This window comes from Hemitrygon akajei, chromosome 29 (genome assembly GCF_048418815.1).
Source record: "Hemitrygon akajei chromosome 29, sHemAka1.3, whole genome shotgun sequence".
Classification (NCBI taxonomy): domain Eukaryota; kingdom Metazoa; phylum Chordata; class Chondrichthyes; order Myliobatiformes; family Dasyatidae; genus Hemitrygon; species Hemitrygon akajei.
The window spans coordinates 34,355,651-34,376,241 of record NC_133152.1 but is presented as its reverse complement, the minus strand read 5'-3'; the positions used below and the strand labels follow the sequence as shown (position 1 = coordinate 34,376,241).

General features: G+C 41.9%; 1 protein-coding gene across 11 annotated transcripts in view; it reads right to left on the bottom strand.

The window, feature by feature from the left end:
• Positions 1-20,591, bottom strand: part of prdm16 (PR domain containing 16) — a 716,934-nt gene that overhangs the window by 34,909 nt on the left and 661,434 nt on the right. For all 11 annotated transcript variants that reach the window (XM_073032140.1, XM_073032142.1, XM_073032143.1 and 8 more), the window contains 2 exons: positions 10,664-10,833; positions 9,007-9,084 (listed from right to left, as the gene is read on the bottom strand). In XM_073032140.1, the coding sequence (XP_072888241.1) occupies positions 9,007-9,084; positions 10,664-10,833 (248 nt within the window). The remainder of the gene's footprint in view (positions 1-9,006; positions 9,085-10,663; positions 10,834-20,591) is intronic.

The following is a 20,591-nucleotide window of genomic DNA, read 5'->3' as shown; positions in this document are numbered from 1 at the left end:
GAGATTTTTTTTTACAAGCAAATAAACAAGAGTTCCGTGCAAAATTTTAAATGAAGTACAAGTGTGAATTCTGTCTGATCTGTGGGTCAATACACAGCACATTCCCTGCAACCTGGTAAATAAACAGGAGCATCTGGTTGGAAAGATGTGAAGGATAATGCAATTAGATCTTTCTGTCTTGTTCAGACCCACAAGGCAGGGATTTTTTCTTTGCTTTTCTAACAATTTTCCTTTCACCGTTTGATCTCAAGTTGTGTTATAGATGTCAGAGTTATTGGCACTAATTATCAAACTAACATTACAAGAAATTAAATAGCTACTGGATATTTCTTATATATGTATAATTTATGGAAATAACAAATGGATTCAACTGTGCTTTTATGATTAAAGATAAAACCGAGGACCATGAGACACATAAGCCATTCAGCCCATCAAGTCTGCTCCAACATGGCTGATTTATTATCCCTCTCAACCCCATTCTCCAGTTTTCTCCCCATAACCTTTGACACCTTGAGTAATCAAGAACCTATCAACCTCCTCTTTAAATACACTCAAAGATTTGACCTCCACAGCCATCTGTGGCAATGAATTCCACAGATCCACCACCCTGTGGCTTAAGAAATTCCTCCTCATCTTTGTTCTAAAGGGATGCTCTTGTGTTCTGAGGCTGTAACCCTCTGGCCCTAGACTCTCCCATCAGCTGCTGTATTCGGCTGTAGTGTAATCTGATGCAGTTAGTTGCAACTATTGCATTAAGACTATAAGACAATAAGGCAGAGGAGCAGAATTAGACTATTCCGCCCATCGAGTCTGCTCTACTCCAGCTTTATTTGCTAAATGTACATTTAATCGTCAAAACATACAACAAAATGCATCAACGACATTCTGAATAAGTGCTGAGGGGAAACCCACAAATGTTGCCACACTTCCAGTGCCAACATAGCATGCCCACAACTTACTGACTCTAACCCATGCGTCTTTGGAGCGTGGGGGGAAGCTGGTGGAAACATGTGCGGACACAAGGAGAACGTACAAGCTCCTTACAGAGAGCGCCAGGAATTGAACCCTGATTGCTGGCGCCGTAATAATTATGCTAACTCTTGTCCTTACAATTAGGAGGTTCATTCCCGACCTCAGTCTGCACTTGTGGCATTCCAGAGGAGCAGCAGTCTCTCAGAAGCACTGCCTTTCAGTTGAAATGTTATACTGTTCCTACTCTGCCATCTTAGCGACATTTAAATCATTCTTTTGTACAGCTTGAATGCCTGATGCAAGACCCTGAAACAGACACTTTATTCCCAGCTACGTTATGGGATGAGATTACTGTGTAGGCAGAAGAAAAGATTCAGTGTGATGATTCAAGAACAGGAAAAGGTGAACTGTGATCTGTGCCACTCGCAGCTACGCTGACAGACAGCCGTTGGGAATCATTCAGAAGTGAAGTAGATCAGGGCCAGCACATTCTTATTTGGATGAAAAGTAAGATGACAAAGAGCAACAAGCCCGGGGAATCCTGGATACCATTTAGTATGTACAGTACTGTGCAAAAGTCTTAAAGCATATATATATATATATATAGCTCGGGTGCCTAAGACTTTACACAGAACTGCATTATCGTCATAATTTTATGTATTGCCCTGTATTGCTACAGCAAAAGAAATTCATGACATGTGTGAGTGATGATGAACTTGATTCTGATATGGGTCTCTATCGTGGACTGAGAGTGGGAAGGGGGCAGGGAGAGGGGTATCATGGTGGGGAAAAGGGGAAGGGAGAGGAAGGGAGAGGGAGGCACCAGAGAGACATTGTGCAATATTCAATAAACCAACTGCCTGGAATCAAATAACCTTGCCTGGTGTCTCAGGGCTGGGTATGTCTGCACCACTGCTATCCCCTGCCCCGGCACTTCTCTGCTGCCTGTCCCACACCCCTCCCACAGCGTTCCACCCTCATTGTTCCCAGCATCCTTTGCTCCCACCAGATTTACAAACTGGCTCTCTACTCCACGTTGACAAAGATAGTACTGTGCAGAAGTCTTAGGCACCCTAGCGATATATATGTGGCTTAGACTTGTGCACATTACTGTAGAGTGGGATAAAAACGTAGCTACTGTAATATTAAAAAAGGAAGTCAGGGAAGTACTAAAAGAATGGGACCTACCAGCAAACACATCTTTATTCCCCCTTCCCCCACTCTCCTCTTTCCACAGGGATCACTCCTTCCACGATTCCCTAATCCATTCATCCCTCCTCACTAATCTCCCACCTGGCACATATTCCTGCAAGTGAGAGAACTGCTCCACCTGCCCATTCACCTCCATTCAGGACCCCAAACAGTGCTTCCAGGTGAAGCAACATTTCACCTGCAAATCTACTCGGGTTACCTACTGTGTCCAGTGCTCTCGATGCAGCCTCCTCTACGTTGGTGAAACCTACTTAAAATGGGGGGACCACTTCCTCGAGCACCTCCACTCCATCTACCAAAAGTAGAATTTCCCGGTGGCCAGCCACTTTAGTTCCAGTTCCCATTCCTGTTCCCTAATGTCAGTCCATGGCCTCCTTTTCTGTCAAGATGAAGCCACTCTCTGGTTGGAAGAACCATTTCCCACTCTAGCTCTTATGGGAGAGAGAAACCAGGGAAACAGCGAATTATAGACCGGTTAGCTTGACGTCAGTGGTGGGAAAGATGCTGGGGTCAATTATAAAAGAGGAAATTACGACACATTTGGATAGCAGTAGAAGGATCAGTCCGAGTCAGCTTGGATTTATGAAGGGAAAATTATGCTTGACTAATCTTCTGGAGTTTTTTGAGGATGTAACTATGAAAATGGACAAAGGAGAGCCAGGGGATGTAGTGTACCTGGACTTCCAGAAAGCTTTTGATAAAGTCCCACATAGGAGATTAGTGGGCAAAATTAGGGCACATGGTATTGGGGGCAGAGTACTGACATGGATTGAAAATTGGCTGGCTGACAGGAAACAAAGAGTAGTGATTAACGGGTCCCTTTTGGAATGGCAGGCTGTGACCAGTGGGGTACCGCAAGGTTCGGTGCTGGGACCGCAGCTGTTTACAATATACATTAATGATTTAGATGAAGGGATTAAAAGTAACATTAGCAAATTTGCTGATGACACAAAGCTGGGTGGCAGTGTGAAATGTCAGGAGGATGTTATGAGAATGCAGGGTGACTTGGACAGGCGAGGTGAGTGGGCAAATGTATGGCAGGTGCAGTTTAATGTGGATAAATGTGAGATTATCCACTTTGGTGGCAAGAACAGGAAGGCAGATTACTATCTAAATGGAGTCAAGTTAGGAAAAGGGGAAGTACAATGAGATCTAGGTATTCTTGTACATCAGTCAATGAAAGCAAGCATGCAGGTACAGCAGGCAGTGAAGAAAGCTAATGGCATGCTGGCTTTTATAACAAGAGGAATTGAGTATAGGAGTAAAGAGGTCCTTCTGCAGCTGTACAGGGCCCTGGTGAGATCCCACCTGGAGTATTGTGTGCAGTTTTGGTCTCCAAATTTGAGGAAGGACATTCTTGCTATTGAGGGAGTGCAGTGTAGGTTTACAAGGTTAATTCCCGGAATGGCAGGACTGTCATATGTTGAAAGATTGGAGCGACTGGGCTTGTATACACTGGAATTTAGAAGGATGAGAGGGGATCTGATTGAAACATATAAGATTATTAAGGGATTGGACACACTGGAGGCAGGAACATGTTCCCGCTGATGGGTGAGTCCAGAACCAGAGGCCACAGTTTAAGAATAAGGGGTAGGCCATTTAGAACAGAGATGCGGAAAAACTTTTTCACCCAGAGAGTGGTGGATATGTGGAATGCTCTGCCCCAGAAGGCAGTGGAGGCCAAGTCTCTGGATGCATTCAAGAGAGAGTTAGATAGAGCTCTTATAGATAGAGGGGTCAAGGGATATGGGGAGAGGGCAGGAACAGGGTACTGATTGTGTATGATCAGCCATGATCACAGTGAATGGCGGTGCTGGCTAGAAGGGCCGAATGGCCTACTCCTGCACCTACTGTCTATTTCCCCTTGGTTCCCCTCCTCCTTCCCTTTCTCCTATGGTCCTCTCTCCTTTTCAATCAAATTCCTTCTTCTCCAGCCCTTTACCTTTCACACCCAGCTGGCTTCACCCATCATCTTCTAGCTTCTCCTCCTTCTTTTTATTCTGGTGTATACCCCTTCCTTTCCAGCCCAAAACATCAACTGCTCGTTCATTTTCACAGATGCTGCCTCACCTGCTGAACTCCTCCAGCATTTTGTGTGGTATGTTAGGAAGTGGACGAGGAGACAAAGATAGCACAGGCAGGGAAAATTAAGGAAAATGCCAATGCACTTATTAAGTATATTAAGGTAAGAGGATAGACAGAGAAATAGTAGGTCTATTAAGAACCAAGGGGTAAACCTTGCCTGAAAATGTCGTTAAGGTCTTAATCAGGGGTTCCCAACCTGGGGTCCGCGGACCCCTTGATTAATGATATTGGTTTATGGCATATTAAAGTTTGGGAACCCCTGGTCTAAATGAACATTTCTCACTTATCTGCTGCTTGCAGAAGTGGTGCCCAGTGATTGAAGGGAAACAAATGTGTTACTTTATTCAAAAACGGTAGCAGGGATGACCAAGTTAATTACAGGCTGGTGAGTCTGCCATCAACAATATGGAACCCACTGGGGAGGAAAAAACATTCTGAGGGACAGGATTAAACTGAACTTGAAGTGGCAGAGATTGATCAGGGATCATTCGCATGGGTTTATTGAGGAGAGATCCTGTCTGGCTCATTTGATAAACATTTTGAGGGTGTTAATGAGCGACGGGGGCAGGTACTTTCATAACATTTAAAAAGTAGTTGAATGAACACTGGAAATCTCAAGGGATAGAAGGCTAAGGATGATGCTGGAAATTGGATTAGTATAGGTAAGTTCTTGATGGCCTGCATGGAGACTGTGGGCCCCAGGCCTGCTTTCACTCTGATCCAGAACGTGCTTAAAGCCTCCTTGAATAAAAGCAACATCCCTATTGACTCCTGGGAATCACTCGTCCATGACTACTAAAAGAGATGAAGGAGCAATCGGGGTATTGAAAACCATGTGCAGGAAGCATGTAGGGGCCCCAAATAAGCATTGGAAGTAGCGCACCAAATCACAAGCTACCAACTATCTGTGTCATACACTGGGCTTACTAGACATCTTAGAACCCTCAAAACCTACAGAGTGGATATTGCATCATCCTCAATCCTGAAGGGCTGCCTAAGATCACAAGATACAGGACCAGAATTTGGTCCCTCAGTCCATCAAATCTCTCTGGACTTAGTATCCTTCTCAACCCCATTCTCCTGAATTTTCCCTGTAACCTTTGACAGTCTGATTAATCAAGAAGCTATCAACCTCTGCTTTAATTATATCAAATGACTTGGTCTGCACAGCTGTCTGTGGCAAGGAATTCCACAGATTCACCACCCTCTGGCTAAAGACATTTTTCCTCATCCCTGTTCTAAATGGGTGTCCCTCTACTCTGAGGCTGTGCCCTTTGGTCCTAGACTCCCCCACTGTGGGAAACATCCTCTCCACATCCACTCTATCTAGGCCTTTCAATATTTGAAAGGTTTAAATGAGAACCCCCCCCCCCCCATTCTTCTAGACTCCAACAAGTACAGGTCCAGAGCCATCAAACGCTCCTCATATGTTAACCATTTCATACCTGGGAACATTCTTGTGAAACTCCTCTGAACTCTCTCAAATGCCAGCACATCTTTTCTTAGATAAAGGGCCCAAAATTATTCACATTACTTAAAGTGCAGCCTGATCAATGCTTTATAAAGCCTCAGTATTACATCCTTGCTTTTGTATTCTAGTCCTCTTGAAATGAATGCTAACATTGCATTTGCTCTTCCTTACTGCTGACTCAACCTGTAAATTAACCTTCGGGGGTCCTACACAAGGACTCCCAAATCCTTTTGCACCTCTGATTTTTGGATTTTCTCTATTTAGAAAATAGCTTATGCCTTTATTCGTTCTGCCAAAGTGCATGACCATGCACTTTCCTACCCTATATTCCATCTGCCACTCCTTTGCCCATTCCCCAACTTGTCTCTGTTCTTCTGCAGACTCACTGCTTCCACAGCCTACCCTTCCACCTATCTTTGTATCATCTGCAAACTTGGCCACAAAGCTATGAATTCCTTCATCCTAATCATTGGTGTGGAAAGTGAAAAGAATTGGTCCCAACACCAACCCCCTACAGCACACAACTAATCACCAACAACCAACCAGATTAGGCCCTTTCATTCCTACTCTTCGCCTCCTTCCAGTCAGCCAATCTTCTATCCATGCTAGTATCTTTCCTGAAATACCAATGGCTCTTTTGTGCGGCCTCATGTGCGGCACCTCGTCCAAGGCCTGTAAATCCCAATAAGCAATATCTACCAACTCTCCTTTGTCTAAACCTGCCTGTTATTTCTTCAAAAAAATCCAACAGATTCAGGCAAGATTTCCCCTCAAGGAAACCATGGTGACTTTGTCCTATTTTATCAAGTGCCTCCAAATACTTGAAAAAACTTTTTATATTTTCTGTTATAATAATGGTTGGCTTACCTTCATATCCCATCTTTTATCTCTTTATGGCTTTTTAGTTGCCTTCTGTTGGTTTTTAAAAGCTTCCCAATTCTCTACCTTCCTACTAATTTTTGCTATGTTATATGCCCTCTCTTTTGGTTTCATGTTGTCTTTGACTTCCCTTGTCAGCCATGGTTGCCTCATCCTCTCTTTAGAATACTTCTTCATCTTTGGGATGCATCTTTCCTGCACCTTCTGAATTTTCCCTAGAAACACCAGCCATTGCTGTGCTTCTGTCATTCCTGCTAGTGTCCCCTTCCGATCAGATTCTCTCTCATGCCTCTGTAGTTTCCTTTACTCCGCTGTAATACTGATATATCCAATTTTAATGTCTCCTTCTCAAACTTCAGGGTGAATTCTAACATATTACGCTCACTCTCTCCTAAGGGTTCCTTTACCTGAAGCTCACTAATCAGATCTGGATTATTACATAACAATTTAAGGAGGAGACTATTCATTTAAAACAGGAAGATCTCCTAGTGTCCTGCCCAATACTAATCTAACCTTTCTAAGTAGATTATCCGATGACTTTCACCTTGCTGTTTGCAATGACCACATTAACTACAATGTTATGCTTACAATTATAGAGACTATAGTCCAAAAACTGCTCTACTGACAAATCAAAGTACTCTTAAATACAATTTCTGTCCTGATGGGTACTGAAGCATCTTAAGGGTTTTGAATCCCAGCAGAACGTTTACGTAGTGTAAAATCAATTTAATGACTTCAAATATTTAGCGTATGCACTGAAAATAACATTTCCTTGCTTATTGTTAATCTTACCATTGTATAATTTCTTGAGCCGACTTTCAAACTTCTTAACCCTTCCCATCATTACCAGTAACAGCATACAGATTGTTTCCAAATCAGATCTATTAGACATCAGCACAGATTCTGTCTTCCTCTAACCCTGAAGTTTATAGCAATATCAATAGTTTAATTACCAAACTCACCACTGGCCAAACATGATCAGAATGGCTCATTTTCATTCTAAGAAATGAATTTATTTATGCAACCATTACAGAACGCCCGCTTACACATTTTAAGTTGATCCTTGATGGCTTTACTTGAGGCTGTGATTTGTTAACTTCTAATTAAGCTGAACCCAAGCCTCTCCATTTAAAAAACTTGTCTTTGTGCTAATCTACAAAGAAATAGTCTAACAAGGTAAATCTGGGTAAATGTAGTTGCCTACAACTCCTGAGGGCAATTTTAATTGTTTGCAAATTTCTTGCTGAAGTTCAGAAAAGATCAAGATGAAATGCCTAACTTCTTTTACTTTGTAACCGACATCTTCCTAGGAGACAGATACAATATCTTGAAGTGCACTTCTCCCCACGAGCTGACAGTATTTTCTGAATTTGTTGTGTTGGGCCAGATTGAGCTACGACGGACAGTAGTTTTGTGGGTAACTATAGCCCATCTACTCTCTGATGTTTGGCACATTATTTTTACGCTGCAAAGCAGAACTTGCAAATGCATTGGGAGCTTCAACCTTCCTGTTCTGCCACTGGAATAACGCAAAATTTACAACATACCTAGCTGAGGGAGTGGAAGCACTTTCTACAAAACCCTTCAGTTCGACACCAAGAACGGCTGGTGTACAAGGGTGAATCCATTAGCTTAAACTGAGTTCCTGATTCACCAAAATGTAGTCTAAATGATTTTTTGGGTTTTTATTTTCTTTCACTTCATTCTAAAATTACTTAACAGTAGATTCATGCATTTCAAGTTAAATCAACTTTATTCGCCATATACATTTACATGTATTAGGAAGTTGCTGTGCTGTGTTGGTGCGACATGCAACAAAGACAATAACATTCAATGATCATCAAAAATGAACTATATAAAATTAAGTTAGAGGTTAAAATGCATTTATAGAATAAAATATGTATAAATACATAAATACCAGCATTTATTTATAATGTAAAGAGCATTATAAAATTTATTTTGAAGTGTTTCCAGTGCAGTGACTGCATTAACAGATAGAGGGGGTAGGGGGACGAAGGGGGACGATCTGATTAGCTGCCTGGGAGAAGGAACTTCAAGTCAGTGTGAAATTTTTGTTTTGGTTTAATTAATAAACAACATTTAATAATTATGTTTTGATTTTAATTATTTGCATACTCACAGGATCCACACAGATCAAATGCGAGCAGCGGATTGGATTGAGAACATAGTCCATATCTTTTCAAGCTAAGGTTTGGGAAGAGCTTCAGTATGAGACTCATTGGGACGATACTGCTTTATAGGAAGCTGTGCTCAGTTGTTCTCAGGCAGGGGCTCCCAGCCTGGGGTCTGTTGGTTAATCGTAGGGGTCCATGGCCTAAAAAGGTTGGGAACCCTTGTTTGAAGGCAAAGGGGTTTTTGATACCTACCTATAAGGCTGCTCCCCTGTGTGCGTTCTGAGGTGCCGAGTAAGATTTGCAGACCTTGGAAAGATCTTCCCACAGTACCTGGAGAGGAAAATTACAATTAAAACTGGACAAGCATTTCCAGAAGAGTCCATTGTAATTTATGAGATGCAAATACACCTGTGGTTGATTTACTTCCACTGAGGGATACACCCGGGATGCTATGAACCAAGTAATTGCCTTAAAGTCGTATTCATGACTGGAGACAGGGTGAATGGGGACAATTACATTTCTTTAACCTGGCAGAAGACTTACTACGAGTTTCATTTTAGTGAGATTTTAGTAACTTCAGTTTCAAAAAGTTTTAAGTGTCCACAGTTAGTGGTGACTGTGAAAGGCTTTAACCTTTTCATTGCTTCATAAAAGGGAAATGTGGCTCATCCAAGAGTGGGCCTCAGCCAAGCAATTTGACTACATGATCTAAGATAGGCACATAGATGACAGGAAAATGGAGGCCCATGTAGGAGGGAAGGGTTAGATTGATCCTGGAGTAGGTTAAAAAATTGGCAGATCGTGGGCTGAAGGGCCTGTACTGTGTTGGAGTGTTCTATGTACTATGATGGCAATGGAAGCATTGAAATAGTGAGGAATTGGAGCTGAGTGCTGTTGGCGAACAAGAGAACTTGGCCCTATGCTGTGCGTCATGTCAATGAGCTACAGCATGAGCCACCTTTTCAGGAGAATCTAGAGATAATCAGAGTTTGATCGGCATCTGAGGTAATAACCTGCAAAATTATTAATCTAGCCATTTAGGTCAGTTTTAATATATCACAAACAACAGAGACCCAATACAATTTTTGTGACCACTAGCCACAGGCCTCCAGCTGGAATACATCCCATCAACCATAAGCTCTGTCTTCTATGGGTAGACAGATTTTGAATCCCAACAGCCAATTCAGTCTGGGTGCTATGCTCCTTATTCTTCTTGATACACCTCCCATGAGGGACCTCGTCAAACAGTTCACCAAAATCCCTACAAACAACGTGCACAGCTCCACCTTCATCAATCACCTTCGTCATCTGCTTGAAAAACTCAATCAAGTTAGTAAAACACATCTGGCCCCAACAAAGCCATGCTAACTGCCCCTAATTAGGCCCATGGTTTTCCAATTCCTCGCAAATCCTATCCTAAGGAAGAAGTTGCAGTGTAACCCACAAACATGTGGATTTGTGGAGGGGAATGACAGATTCATTTAGGGGCAAGTTGGCTAAGGGCACGAAGGAGAAATGCTATGTTGACAGGATGCAATGGCATAGTATGGGTGGACACACATGTGCAATATGTACATCAATGTGGAATAGGTGAATCATCTGCACCGTCTTGATAATTCGATGCAATGTGCAGATTGGGATGTTAGTTGGTCATTATAAAATTGCCCCCATGTACAGGCAAGAGGGGGAAATGGATGGGAATATGGGCAGGATAAAATAGGATGTTGTTATTAGATTCTTAATGCTGATTGTGGAGTTGCTGTTCAAAATGGCTTCCATCCACGCTAAGTGATCCTGTACGAAACCTGATGCCGCGGATGAGTGCTGCAGGGTGTGGCTAGGAACTCTGCCATTTCTGTTGGGTGAATCCACCTACAAGATGAAGTTCTGGTAGCTGGGTGCCTCTAACCTGCACGTGTAACGCTCCTTTCCTTTGCGGAGTATGGCATCAGACAGCGTGGACGGGGGCGATCGGAAGTTGAAGCCATGGTGGGGAGAAGGCTGTAGAGCACCCATGGTGTCCATTTTCAATGTACCAAAACTCTCCAGCTTCTCTGTCATGGTTTCCATAGCAGCCATCTGTAAAAGATCATGACATAATTTCCAGGCTTCCAAAAAGGGCAAAGGAAAGAACAGTTTAGGGCTATCCTTAACAGGTATACCAACATAAAGAGGAAAAGGCCATTCATTTCCTCAAACCATTTGATGTACTGCATTCAAGGATGATGCGCAGATTGGTCCCATTTACCTACCTCTCTTCATATTGTTCAATACCCTTTGGGGACAAAGGTCTGTCAAGTACAGTCTTACCATTTCTGGTTGAGCTTCCCTAATAGGGCACTTCAGTCAAAATTATGCACATCTCAAATGCTGACTGTGTGAAAGTTTCGTTCCTAAATAGTTTGGCTCTAATTTGAAGGTAGTAACTTCTTATTCTGGATTCACTTCCTGAAAGAAATTGCTTTTCAGATCTAGACAATTGATACTGTTGACACCATGACCCATATATGATGATAACCTGGCGTCTGCGCGATATTCTTCTAGGTGACCCCTCGTGACAGCAGCCTGCCTCATAAACCAGGTTTAGTTCTGCACTGGATTGCCGCTCTCAGCAGCATCAACTGAAGAGTGGAAGATGGTCTTTGCCCCTCTTGCTTCATGCCTACCTAGAAGCAGATGGGGGCCTACGCTGATTAAACATCAGAATTAAAATAAAGCTGCCTTGAGACGGTTGCAAATCTTCAGTATGGATCTCTCCCTAGAACCAGGTTGATTCATTGGATCTGAGTCAAGATCTCTCAGCTCTTAGTGTTCTGTCTCCTGTGCATACAGAGCTTCGTATCGCCCACCGCTTAAAACCATGCTTCAAGTGTTCTTAGATAGTGAGTGTCAGGAGATTGTTCAATTATCTGTAAATACCCATTGATCAATGTTGTGAAACGAGAATTGACTTCCCATTCTTTAAACCAGAGACGTAAAGCATTTAGCCAGCTCTACATCCTATCTGATGTATAAAACAGTACAAACAAAATACCTATGTATATTTATACAATCAATAGAATACATACATGTCAGATTGCGATTAAGAGTCATGGGAATCTCTTGGTTAAAAAATGTCTTTATTCATGAGACATCATGCAGAAAATAAATACTGCTTTAATTGTTTAAGGAGTGTTTGCAAACAAAAGTGAAGATTAAAGAAGGAATAAACAAAACTCACGAAAGAGGGTTCAGAAAATAAGGAATGACTAAGAAAGTTGAAAATATGTGACTAGAAATGACTGCAGTGGTGGATTAATTTTTAACCTGCTCACATGACACACATGTCAGCCTTGGCTCAGCAGCACTCTCTGCTCTCAGTCAGAAGGCTATGGGTTTAAACCCTACTTCAGGCATCGAGCACATAATTTGGCATGACACTCTAATGCTGTTTCCGAGGTGCCGTCTTTCAGCAAAGACTTTAAACCATATGCCTATTCAAGTGGATGTAAACATTCCCACAGCACTATTCACAGTAACAAAATTCTCCTGGTACCCGGGCCAACTTTTATCCCACACAGTTATTTATTTATATCTGTGGAACTCACTGTGGCAAATTGGCTGCTGCGTTGCTTACATAATGACAGTAATCATACTTGAAAAAGAAATTTAATTAATTGACATTCTTGAGACAACTGAGGAGGTGAAGGCTTCAGTATTGCTGCACGTCTTGTTTTGTCCTCTGATGCCTACATTAAAAAGCTAAGCAGGCGAGAAATCACTGGCCCATTTTTGCACAGGAACTTCCAGAACGGCATGTTGCTCCGCTAGTGCCAGGATATCACCGGACAAGTTGCGAAACTTTCTGGAGGGTAGAGCAAACAGCTAGAGGCAGTAGTTCATTTTGATTCCATTGACAGGTTAAAAAAAAAGTATTGTGTTCCTGCGGCTTTGTTTTAATGAGTTAGGAAAAACATAAAGAAGCAGAACTTAAAAGTTAGTAACCTCTAAATTACTCTCCCTGCCGTTTACCAGTTGCTGTTAATATAAAGGGCAGTGCCAATGGATATGTGGGAAGGCTGTACTCACACCGCAAAGCACTCCTGTAGGGCTGGGACCAACATCCTTGTGGCTAAGTTTGCTCGTGCTGTTGGAGAATTTGAGCAAGTCTGACAAGGCGTGGCATACTGAGAAAATATCCTGAAGCAGTTTTGGAAGGTAGAAGGCAAAAGTATTAATGAGAGGCAAAAAGTTAGAAGAAGAATTAAAGTGGCGTCTGGTCCTACTTAATGGAATATGATTAAATACAATTCGTACGATGAACAAGCAGTTGCGTTAAAGGTATAACTGAAGGACATCCATAGTATAGTCAGAGTCTAGAACTCACAGTATGGAAAGATGCTGGAAGCAGAAATCTCATCACCTTTAATTGGTGCTTAAACGTGTCGTTGAAAAGGTGTAAACTGGAGGGCTACGACTTCATGCTGAAACTGGGATTAAGTATTTCTTTTCTGACTGGCACATACACGAAGGGCTGAATGGCTTCCTAGGCGATGTAATTTTTCTACAAGTCCTGAATACCAGTGCTTACTGCATTTCTAGAAGTAATTATTTTGCAAAGTACTTCAAGATGCTTGATTAATTTGATAAGATGCTGGTTTACCACTTCCACTTATATGAACATGGGAATCAAAATAAGCCACGTAGACATGTTCACAGTGAGAGAACTTCAGTATTTTTAACCCCAATTTCCAGTCTTTCTCATACTGTTTGCAACGTAAAATTAGATAGCTGTCTTCACTTTAAACACATTTGTTTGAACTGCCTGAAGAACTAACCCAGAACTATATCTTTAATACTGTTCATTAGCCTTGCTGGTCCCGACCACTACTTGAAGTCACATTCCTTCAAGGCCCAGAAGACACGAAGAATTTTGTTTTCCGTGCAGTTAAAAGGGGTTGCGGCACTGTGCTGCACGCCAAGAACCACTTTGGTCTTGGGGCACGTTTAGAATTCAGTAGTGCCTCTGAGGCAACTGACTACCTCTTGCACATCTTCCCCGGTGCATTCCACAATACATGACGCAAAATTCGGTGTTCTGGCCTAGGGCTGGGTCCTGGTTTTTGTGAGAGACGCAAGAGGGCCGGGGGGCTATTTGCCCAACTGGAGCCGAGGGCCGTTGAGGTGGAAGGTTACCTAGAGGCTGGGTGGTGGGAAAGTTTGATGTAACTGGTAGAAGAATTAATGGAGAGATGAGATTGATTCTTGAACCCAGAGGGTGATGGGTTCTTGGAATTTACTACCTGTAAAGGAGGTTGAGGGAGAAACCCTCGACATAATGAAACTGTACTTGGATGTGCACTCCAACAGGAGGACCACAAGCCTGCTGCTGGCAGTGGTGAAGAGGCTGGCGAACACTCTGTCGACTATGATATACATGATGGGCTGAATAGTGTTTTAAGTTTTCTAAAAAAAAATATCATTTCTTATAAGCAAGTTGACTGATACCAGAGACTAATTGAAGGAATTCAAGGAGACACAGCCTTCAAATCAGAGCCAGATAATTGAAGAGAGAAATGGGGAAACTCCTACTTTTTTGAAAGGAAGACAGAAGATACAAACTTACCCATAAAAAAGCAATTTATAGTATTTTAATTAATGAAATCTAATGTTGGCAGATTTTATTAGCTGTGTCATAACTAATGGATCCAAGGCAACTTCATGGAAATTGCCCAATCCAGTCCTTTCTGGATACCTTTAAGAAGAAAATTAAAAACACCCGTTTGATCAATACATTATATACACAGTGCACACTTTATTAGAAACATCTGTACACCTGCTCACTAATACAAGTATCTAATCAGGAAACCATTAGGCAGCAACTCAATGCATAACAGCACGGAGATATGGTCAAGAGGTTCAGTTGTTGCTCAGACCAAACTTCAGAATGGGGGAAGAAATGCGATCTAGGTGATTTTGACTGCGGAATAATTGTGAGTACCAGATGGGGTGGCTGGAGTATCCCACAAGCTGATCTCCTGGGATTTCCACGCACAAGTGTCTTTAGAGTTTACAGAGAATGGCGAGGAAAGCAAAAAAAAAAAGCATCTAGCGAGCGGCATTTCTGTGGGCACAGATGCCCTGTTAATGAGAGAGGTCAGAGGACGTTGGCCAGACGAGCTCAAGCTGACAGGAGGTGAAAGTAACTCAAATAACCACGCGTTGAAACGGTGATGTGTTGAATGTCGAATCTTGAAGTGGATGGGCTATAACATCAGAAGACCACAAACATGCATGCCCTAACTAATCAAGAATCTATCAACCTCAGTGGCCACTCTGAGTACTCAGGAGGTACCTAATGAAGCGGCCACCGAGTATAATTTCTGATCCTTTGAATCAGTTTCTAGTTTGAAGTGCAACATCTTGTGAGATGAATGAGCAAGTAATTGTTGCTGGGACTGAGTGGGTGGTAAATGTTAACAGGTCAATCTCTCTGCTGTTATCTGAAAAAGACAGTGGGTTTTATCATAGAGCTGAAGTACATCATCTTCATATTTAGGTGAGGCTGCCACCAAGGCCAAACTAACTTATAGATTCACGAGTATGATCTTTCTGATTTTAAGACCATATGATATAGGAGCAGAATTAGTCCATTTGGCCCATCGAGTCTGCTGATCCACTTTCTCATCATGGCTGATCCACTTTCTCCTCAGCCCCAATCTCCTGCCTTCTCCCTGTAACCTTTCATGCCCTGACTAATCAAGAATCTATCGACCTGTGCCTTAAGCAATGACTTGTTCTCCCCAGCTGGCAATGAATTCCACAGATTCACCACTCTCTAGCTGAAGGAATTCCTCCTCATCTCTGTTCTAAAAGATTTAGAGGCTGTATCCTCAGGTCTTAGACTCCCCCACCATAGGAAACATCCTTTCCATATCCACTCTACTGAGGCCTTTCAACATTCGTTAGGTTTCAATGAGGCTTTCACACTTCCTATCCCAGTTGAGTAGATGTAAATTACCCCTTCCCCACTGGAAAGTAGCTTCATTTCTTTTTACACAAAGGTGATTAAATGAGTGACAAGAGTAGAAACAAATACCTTCCAGGCTCTGATGACTGGCACTTAAAGGAACACACTGCCCCTCTTTAAGAAACTGTTTCACTCAGATTACACACTTGGTTTGTTGACAGTCTTAGGCTGGCACAGACAAATCCATCATCAAACAGGGCTGCAATGAACAGTCACTTCTTGACTTTCATCCAAAGTAAAGCAAATGGAAATTAAGATAACAGCTGAGAATAGTTTGTACAAGCCGTACAGAGAATGTTGCGTTTTACTGCGAGGACTGATTTTTAAAATAAATAGAATTAGCACTAAGATAAGGGTGTTAGAATCAACTGGAGAATGTCAGAAAGGGTTTGGATGTGGATCCTCCCTGAGTCCCTCCCTTGCACCTGTTCCAACTTACAAGGTTACATCCAGACTTTGTGTCCACTCATTTGAGAGCTTCAGCTTCTGGAGGAAGTGCAGAGAACACTCATGAGACTGGTTTTCATTCTTAAGTGTCTGAGTCACAAGCATGACAGCATTTGAATTCCCACCTTGATAGAAGATCTTTTAAAAGTAGTGAAGAGGTACAAGATTGCAAGTTCTACAAAGATTCACAGATTTACTTTAAGTAGTGAATGTAGAAGGAAAGATCACGGCATTAGCTGGAGTATCGACAGGATGTGAAATAATCCTTATGCAGGGACTGGCCAAAGTTCCTGGTCCTTGTTGTTTTCCTTTAAGATGCGTGGGTCTGTCGTGCGAGAGCTGAGTGAGGTGGGATGGGGAACAGGATGTAGAATTATAAAGTGGAAGTTAAGCTCAAATAAAACTGTGGAACCTCGGCCTAAATGGAAACAATAGAATATTAGTCTAAATAAAAGTAAAGTCATTGAGCCCAAGATGAACCTTAACCATTGTAGAACTAGATTTTGAGAATGTAGACCTCGTAAAGGCATAGTGCCTTAACCCACATGAAGGTACAGAGCACAATTAAAGCTGAGAATGTTAACCCCAATAAAAACACAATACCAAAGCCAAATCAAAGAGATAGAACTTAGACTAATTAAGAATATTGGGTTATAGCTCAAACTAAAGGTGTAGAATTATAGCCCGAGTAAAGATCCAGATGAGTACTCATGAGGATGTAGAACCACAGTTCAAATGAAGGTGAAAACTCTAACCAGGGTGAAGATGCAAAACTGTAACCCAGATGAAGGTGTGGAGTCATAAACCTTGAACATGTAGAATTAATGGTGTAGAATTAATGGTGTAGAATTAATGGTGTAGAATCTTAACCCAAGTAATGATGCAAACCTTTGTCCAAATGAAGACAAAGACATTTAGCACAAAGATATATACCCACAGCCCAGATAAAGATGTTTATGTAAAGCCCAGGTAATAATGTGAAAAATATTGGATATTGTAGGAAAATGGGCCAAATGGAAGATTAGCTTGTGGCCTGTCTGGCATGTAATCTAATGGATAGAAGCAGAAATTATAATCAATCCCTATTATTAGTATGACACAAATGAAACCATTTCTCTGGCAATACTATGGTCTAGTATTTTCTTATGACAAAGGAGGAAGACATTCAACCACTGAGTCTATGATCTGCACAGTTTGTCTTCTTTTGCACACTAATCGTTTGCCTGCCTTTGTATGTCATTAATTCTATTGTATTTCTTTTTTAACTGTGAATGCCCCCCACAAATATGAATATCAGGGTAGCGTATGTTGATATATACATAGTTTTGTAATAAACTTTGAACTTCAGGGAAACCCTATTCCCTCACTTACCACTCTGCAACCAATTCTCTCTCAACTGCACTAGAGGAAATTTTGCATTTGGTAAACATACCGATCAGCCTGTCTTTGAGATGTGGATGAAACTAGAGCACCTGGGCAGTCACAGGGAGAACCTGCAAACCGCACATATACTGTGGACAGCTCTGAAAGCCAAGTTACTGGAACAGTGAGGGACTACACCACTGCGAGCTGACTTCTGCACCTTGAGGATCGATTTTGAACAACCAACCCCTCAGCAAAAATGTCCTACTTACAAGAAAATAGGAAAGTGATGTAGTGGAGTAATTTCACAGAAAAAGAAGTAAGCTATAAACCAAGGGTTATGTTCAAGCTAAAGTGATCTCCTTCAACAGCTGCGTCTACTAAGTAGTTTGTGCAAGAAAACATGCTTGGGTCACTATTAATGATAAAATTGGAAGGGAAGTGGTGGGGAAACAAACATCAAGGAGCAGGGAAATTAAACATTACCCCCTTTTGAGAACTGAATTGTGAGAGTGTGGATCAAGCTTTAAGTGTGCTGCCTTTTGAATTGAATAGCCTGCTTAGAATGCACAATAGCCGAGAAGCTAAGCACTTCCCTTATAGATCTGCACATGACATCATCTCCAAACAGCAGGAAAACTGTAGGAAGCCATATATCAACTATTATATTTTCTACAGTACAAATATGAGTAACCTTCCTCAGACCTTTTGCTTGCTGTACAGCTATTAAACGGGCTCCAGGGAATACAATGCCACAAAATTGTTTAAAAGTTCTTATTCGATCAACATGCAGTGTGATGAAGTGGCATTTGTGGAAACATAGAGTCTTCTTTGAGATTTCCTTTGTTTCATTATTTTTTTTTCCAGCAAAATACTTTAAGCACAGAGAAAAGACTAAATACACTTTGCTGCTCAAGAAATAACAAACACGGTAATTTTTGTGTCTACTTTCAGAAGGGGCTACGGCCAGAATCTGGGAAATGTAACAACAACAAGCCCTTGCTTCATTCTAATTGCAAGTTTCAAACACTCCAAATAAAGCGGGAAAACTGATCAGCACTGATTACTCAGTTGCAGTTATTTTTCTTCGCTGATATAACTATTCTCAGTTAGTCAATCTTAGAAGGTGCAAATGTTTATCTTACATATTTTCTTATGTTTGCAAGACACTGTAAGGACATTAATAATACAAAATACTCTAAGTCCAGTTCATTAGCAAGATTGACACCAGAAGAGCTGCATAGCCTTGAGGTACAACATGGACAAAGTTGGCAGCATTGCCAATTACAGCCACCCAGGGAAGCAGGCACCGGAAGCAGTGTGAGAGAAAACAGAAGCCCAGCAAGCACACTGTAATCTGTACTAGATTATAAGGCTAACTCCTGTGGCCGGCTCTCCCATCAATACTGCTCTCCAATGTTTGCTCCCCAGAAGACAAACTGGATTACCTACATCTGCAACTGAATCGAGTGAGATGAGGAACTGCTCTGTGCTTATTCTTACAGAAATGTGGCTCCAGAACAATATTTCACGCACTCAGGGACTTGCGCTAATATTATTTTGCTACAGCATTGTGATGTATCATAACTACATGTGCTGTGTGTGACTTTATATACTTTGCACCTTGGCCCCAGAAGAACAATGTTTCATCTAGGTGTATGCACATGTATGGTTGACTCGCAATAAACTTGAACTTGAAGGTTCTACAATTTGCTTTCATTTCTTCTGGATTATAGAAGGGAATGTAAGCCAGTGCTCTGAAGGATATTTTAAGCACACAAGGAAACATCTAACCCATTATGTCTGTGTTGTAAATCAATCCAAAGTTTATCCGTGTTGCTTTCTTCCCAGGGATCTGTTTCCTCCTTCTTTTCAGGTACAATAAACAATAGACAATAGGTTCAGGAGTAGGCCATTCAGCCCTTCTAGCCAGCACTGCCATTCACTGTGATCATGGCTGATCATACACAATCAGTACCCTGTTCCTGCCCTCTCCCCATATCCCTTGACCCCTCTATCTATAAGAGCTCTATCTAACTCTCTCTTGAATGCATCCAGAGACTTGGCCTCCTCTGTCTTCTGGGGCAGAGCATTCCACATATCCACCACTCTCTGGGTGAAAAAGTTTTTCCGCATCTCTGTTCTAAATGGCCTACCCCTTATTCTTAAACTGTGGCCTCTAGTTCTGGACTCACCCATCAGCGGGAACATGCTTCCTGCCTCCAGTGTGTCCAATCCCTTAATAATCTCATATGTTTCAATGAGATCCCCTCTCATCCTTCTAAATTCCAGTGTATACAAGCCCAGTCGCTCCAATCTTTCAACATATGACAGTCCCGCCATTCCGGGAATTAACCTTGTGAACCTACGCTGCACTCCCTCAATAGCAAGAATGTCCTTCCTCAAATTTGGAGACCAAAACTGCACACAATACTCCAGGTGGGATCTCACCAGGGCCCTGTACAGCTGCAGAAGAACCTCTTTACTCCTATACTCAATTCCTTTTGTTATAAAGGCCAGCATGCCATTAGCTTTCTCACCTCCTGCTGTACCTGCATGCGTGCTTTCATTGACTGATGTACAAGAACACCTAGATCTCATTGTACTTCCTCTTTTCCTAACTTGACTCCATTTAGATAGTAATCTGCCTTCCTGTTCTTGCCACCAAAGTGGATAACCTCACATTTATCCACATTAAACTGCATCTGCCATACATTTGCCCACTCACCTCGCCTGTCCAAGTCACCCTGCATTCTCATAACATCCTCCTGACATTTCACACTGCCACCCAGCTTTGTGTCATCAGCAAATTTGCTAATGTTACTTTTAATCCCTTCATCTAAATCATTAATGTATATTGTAAACAGCTGCGGTCCCAGCACTGAATCTTAACCAATTCTCCTGTGAGAATTGCTTCCTGTTCCAAAACATACCATCTTCTTTCACCTTTTCACTCACGAAGTTTCCTTTAATTTCTTCTTCTCCTTTACCAGATCTCAAATGACTCCTTTTGTTGTGC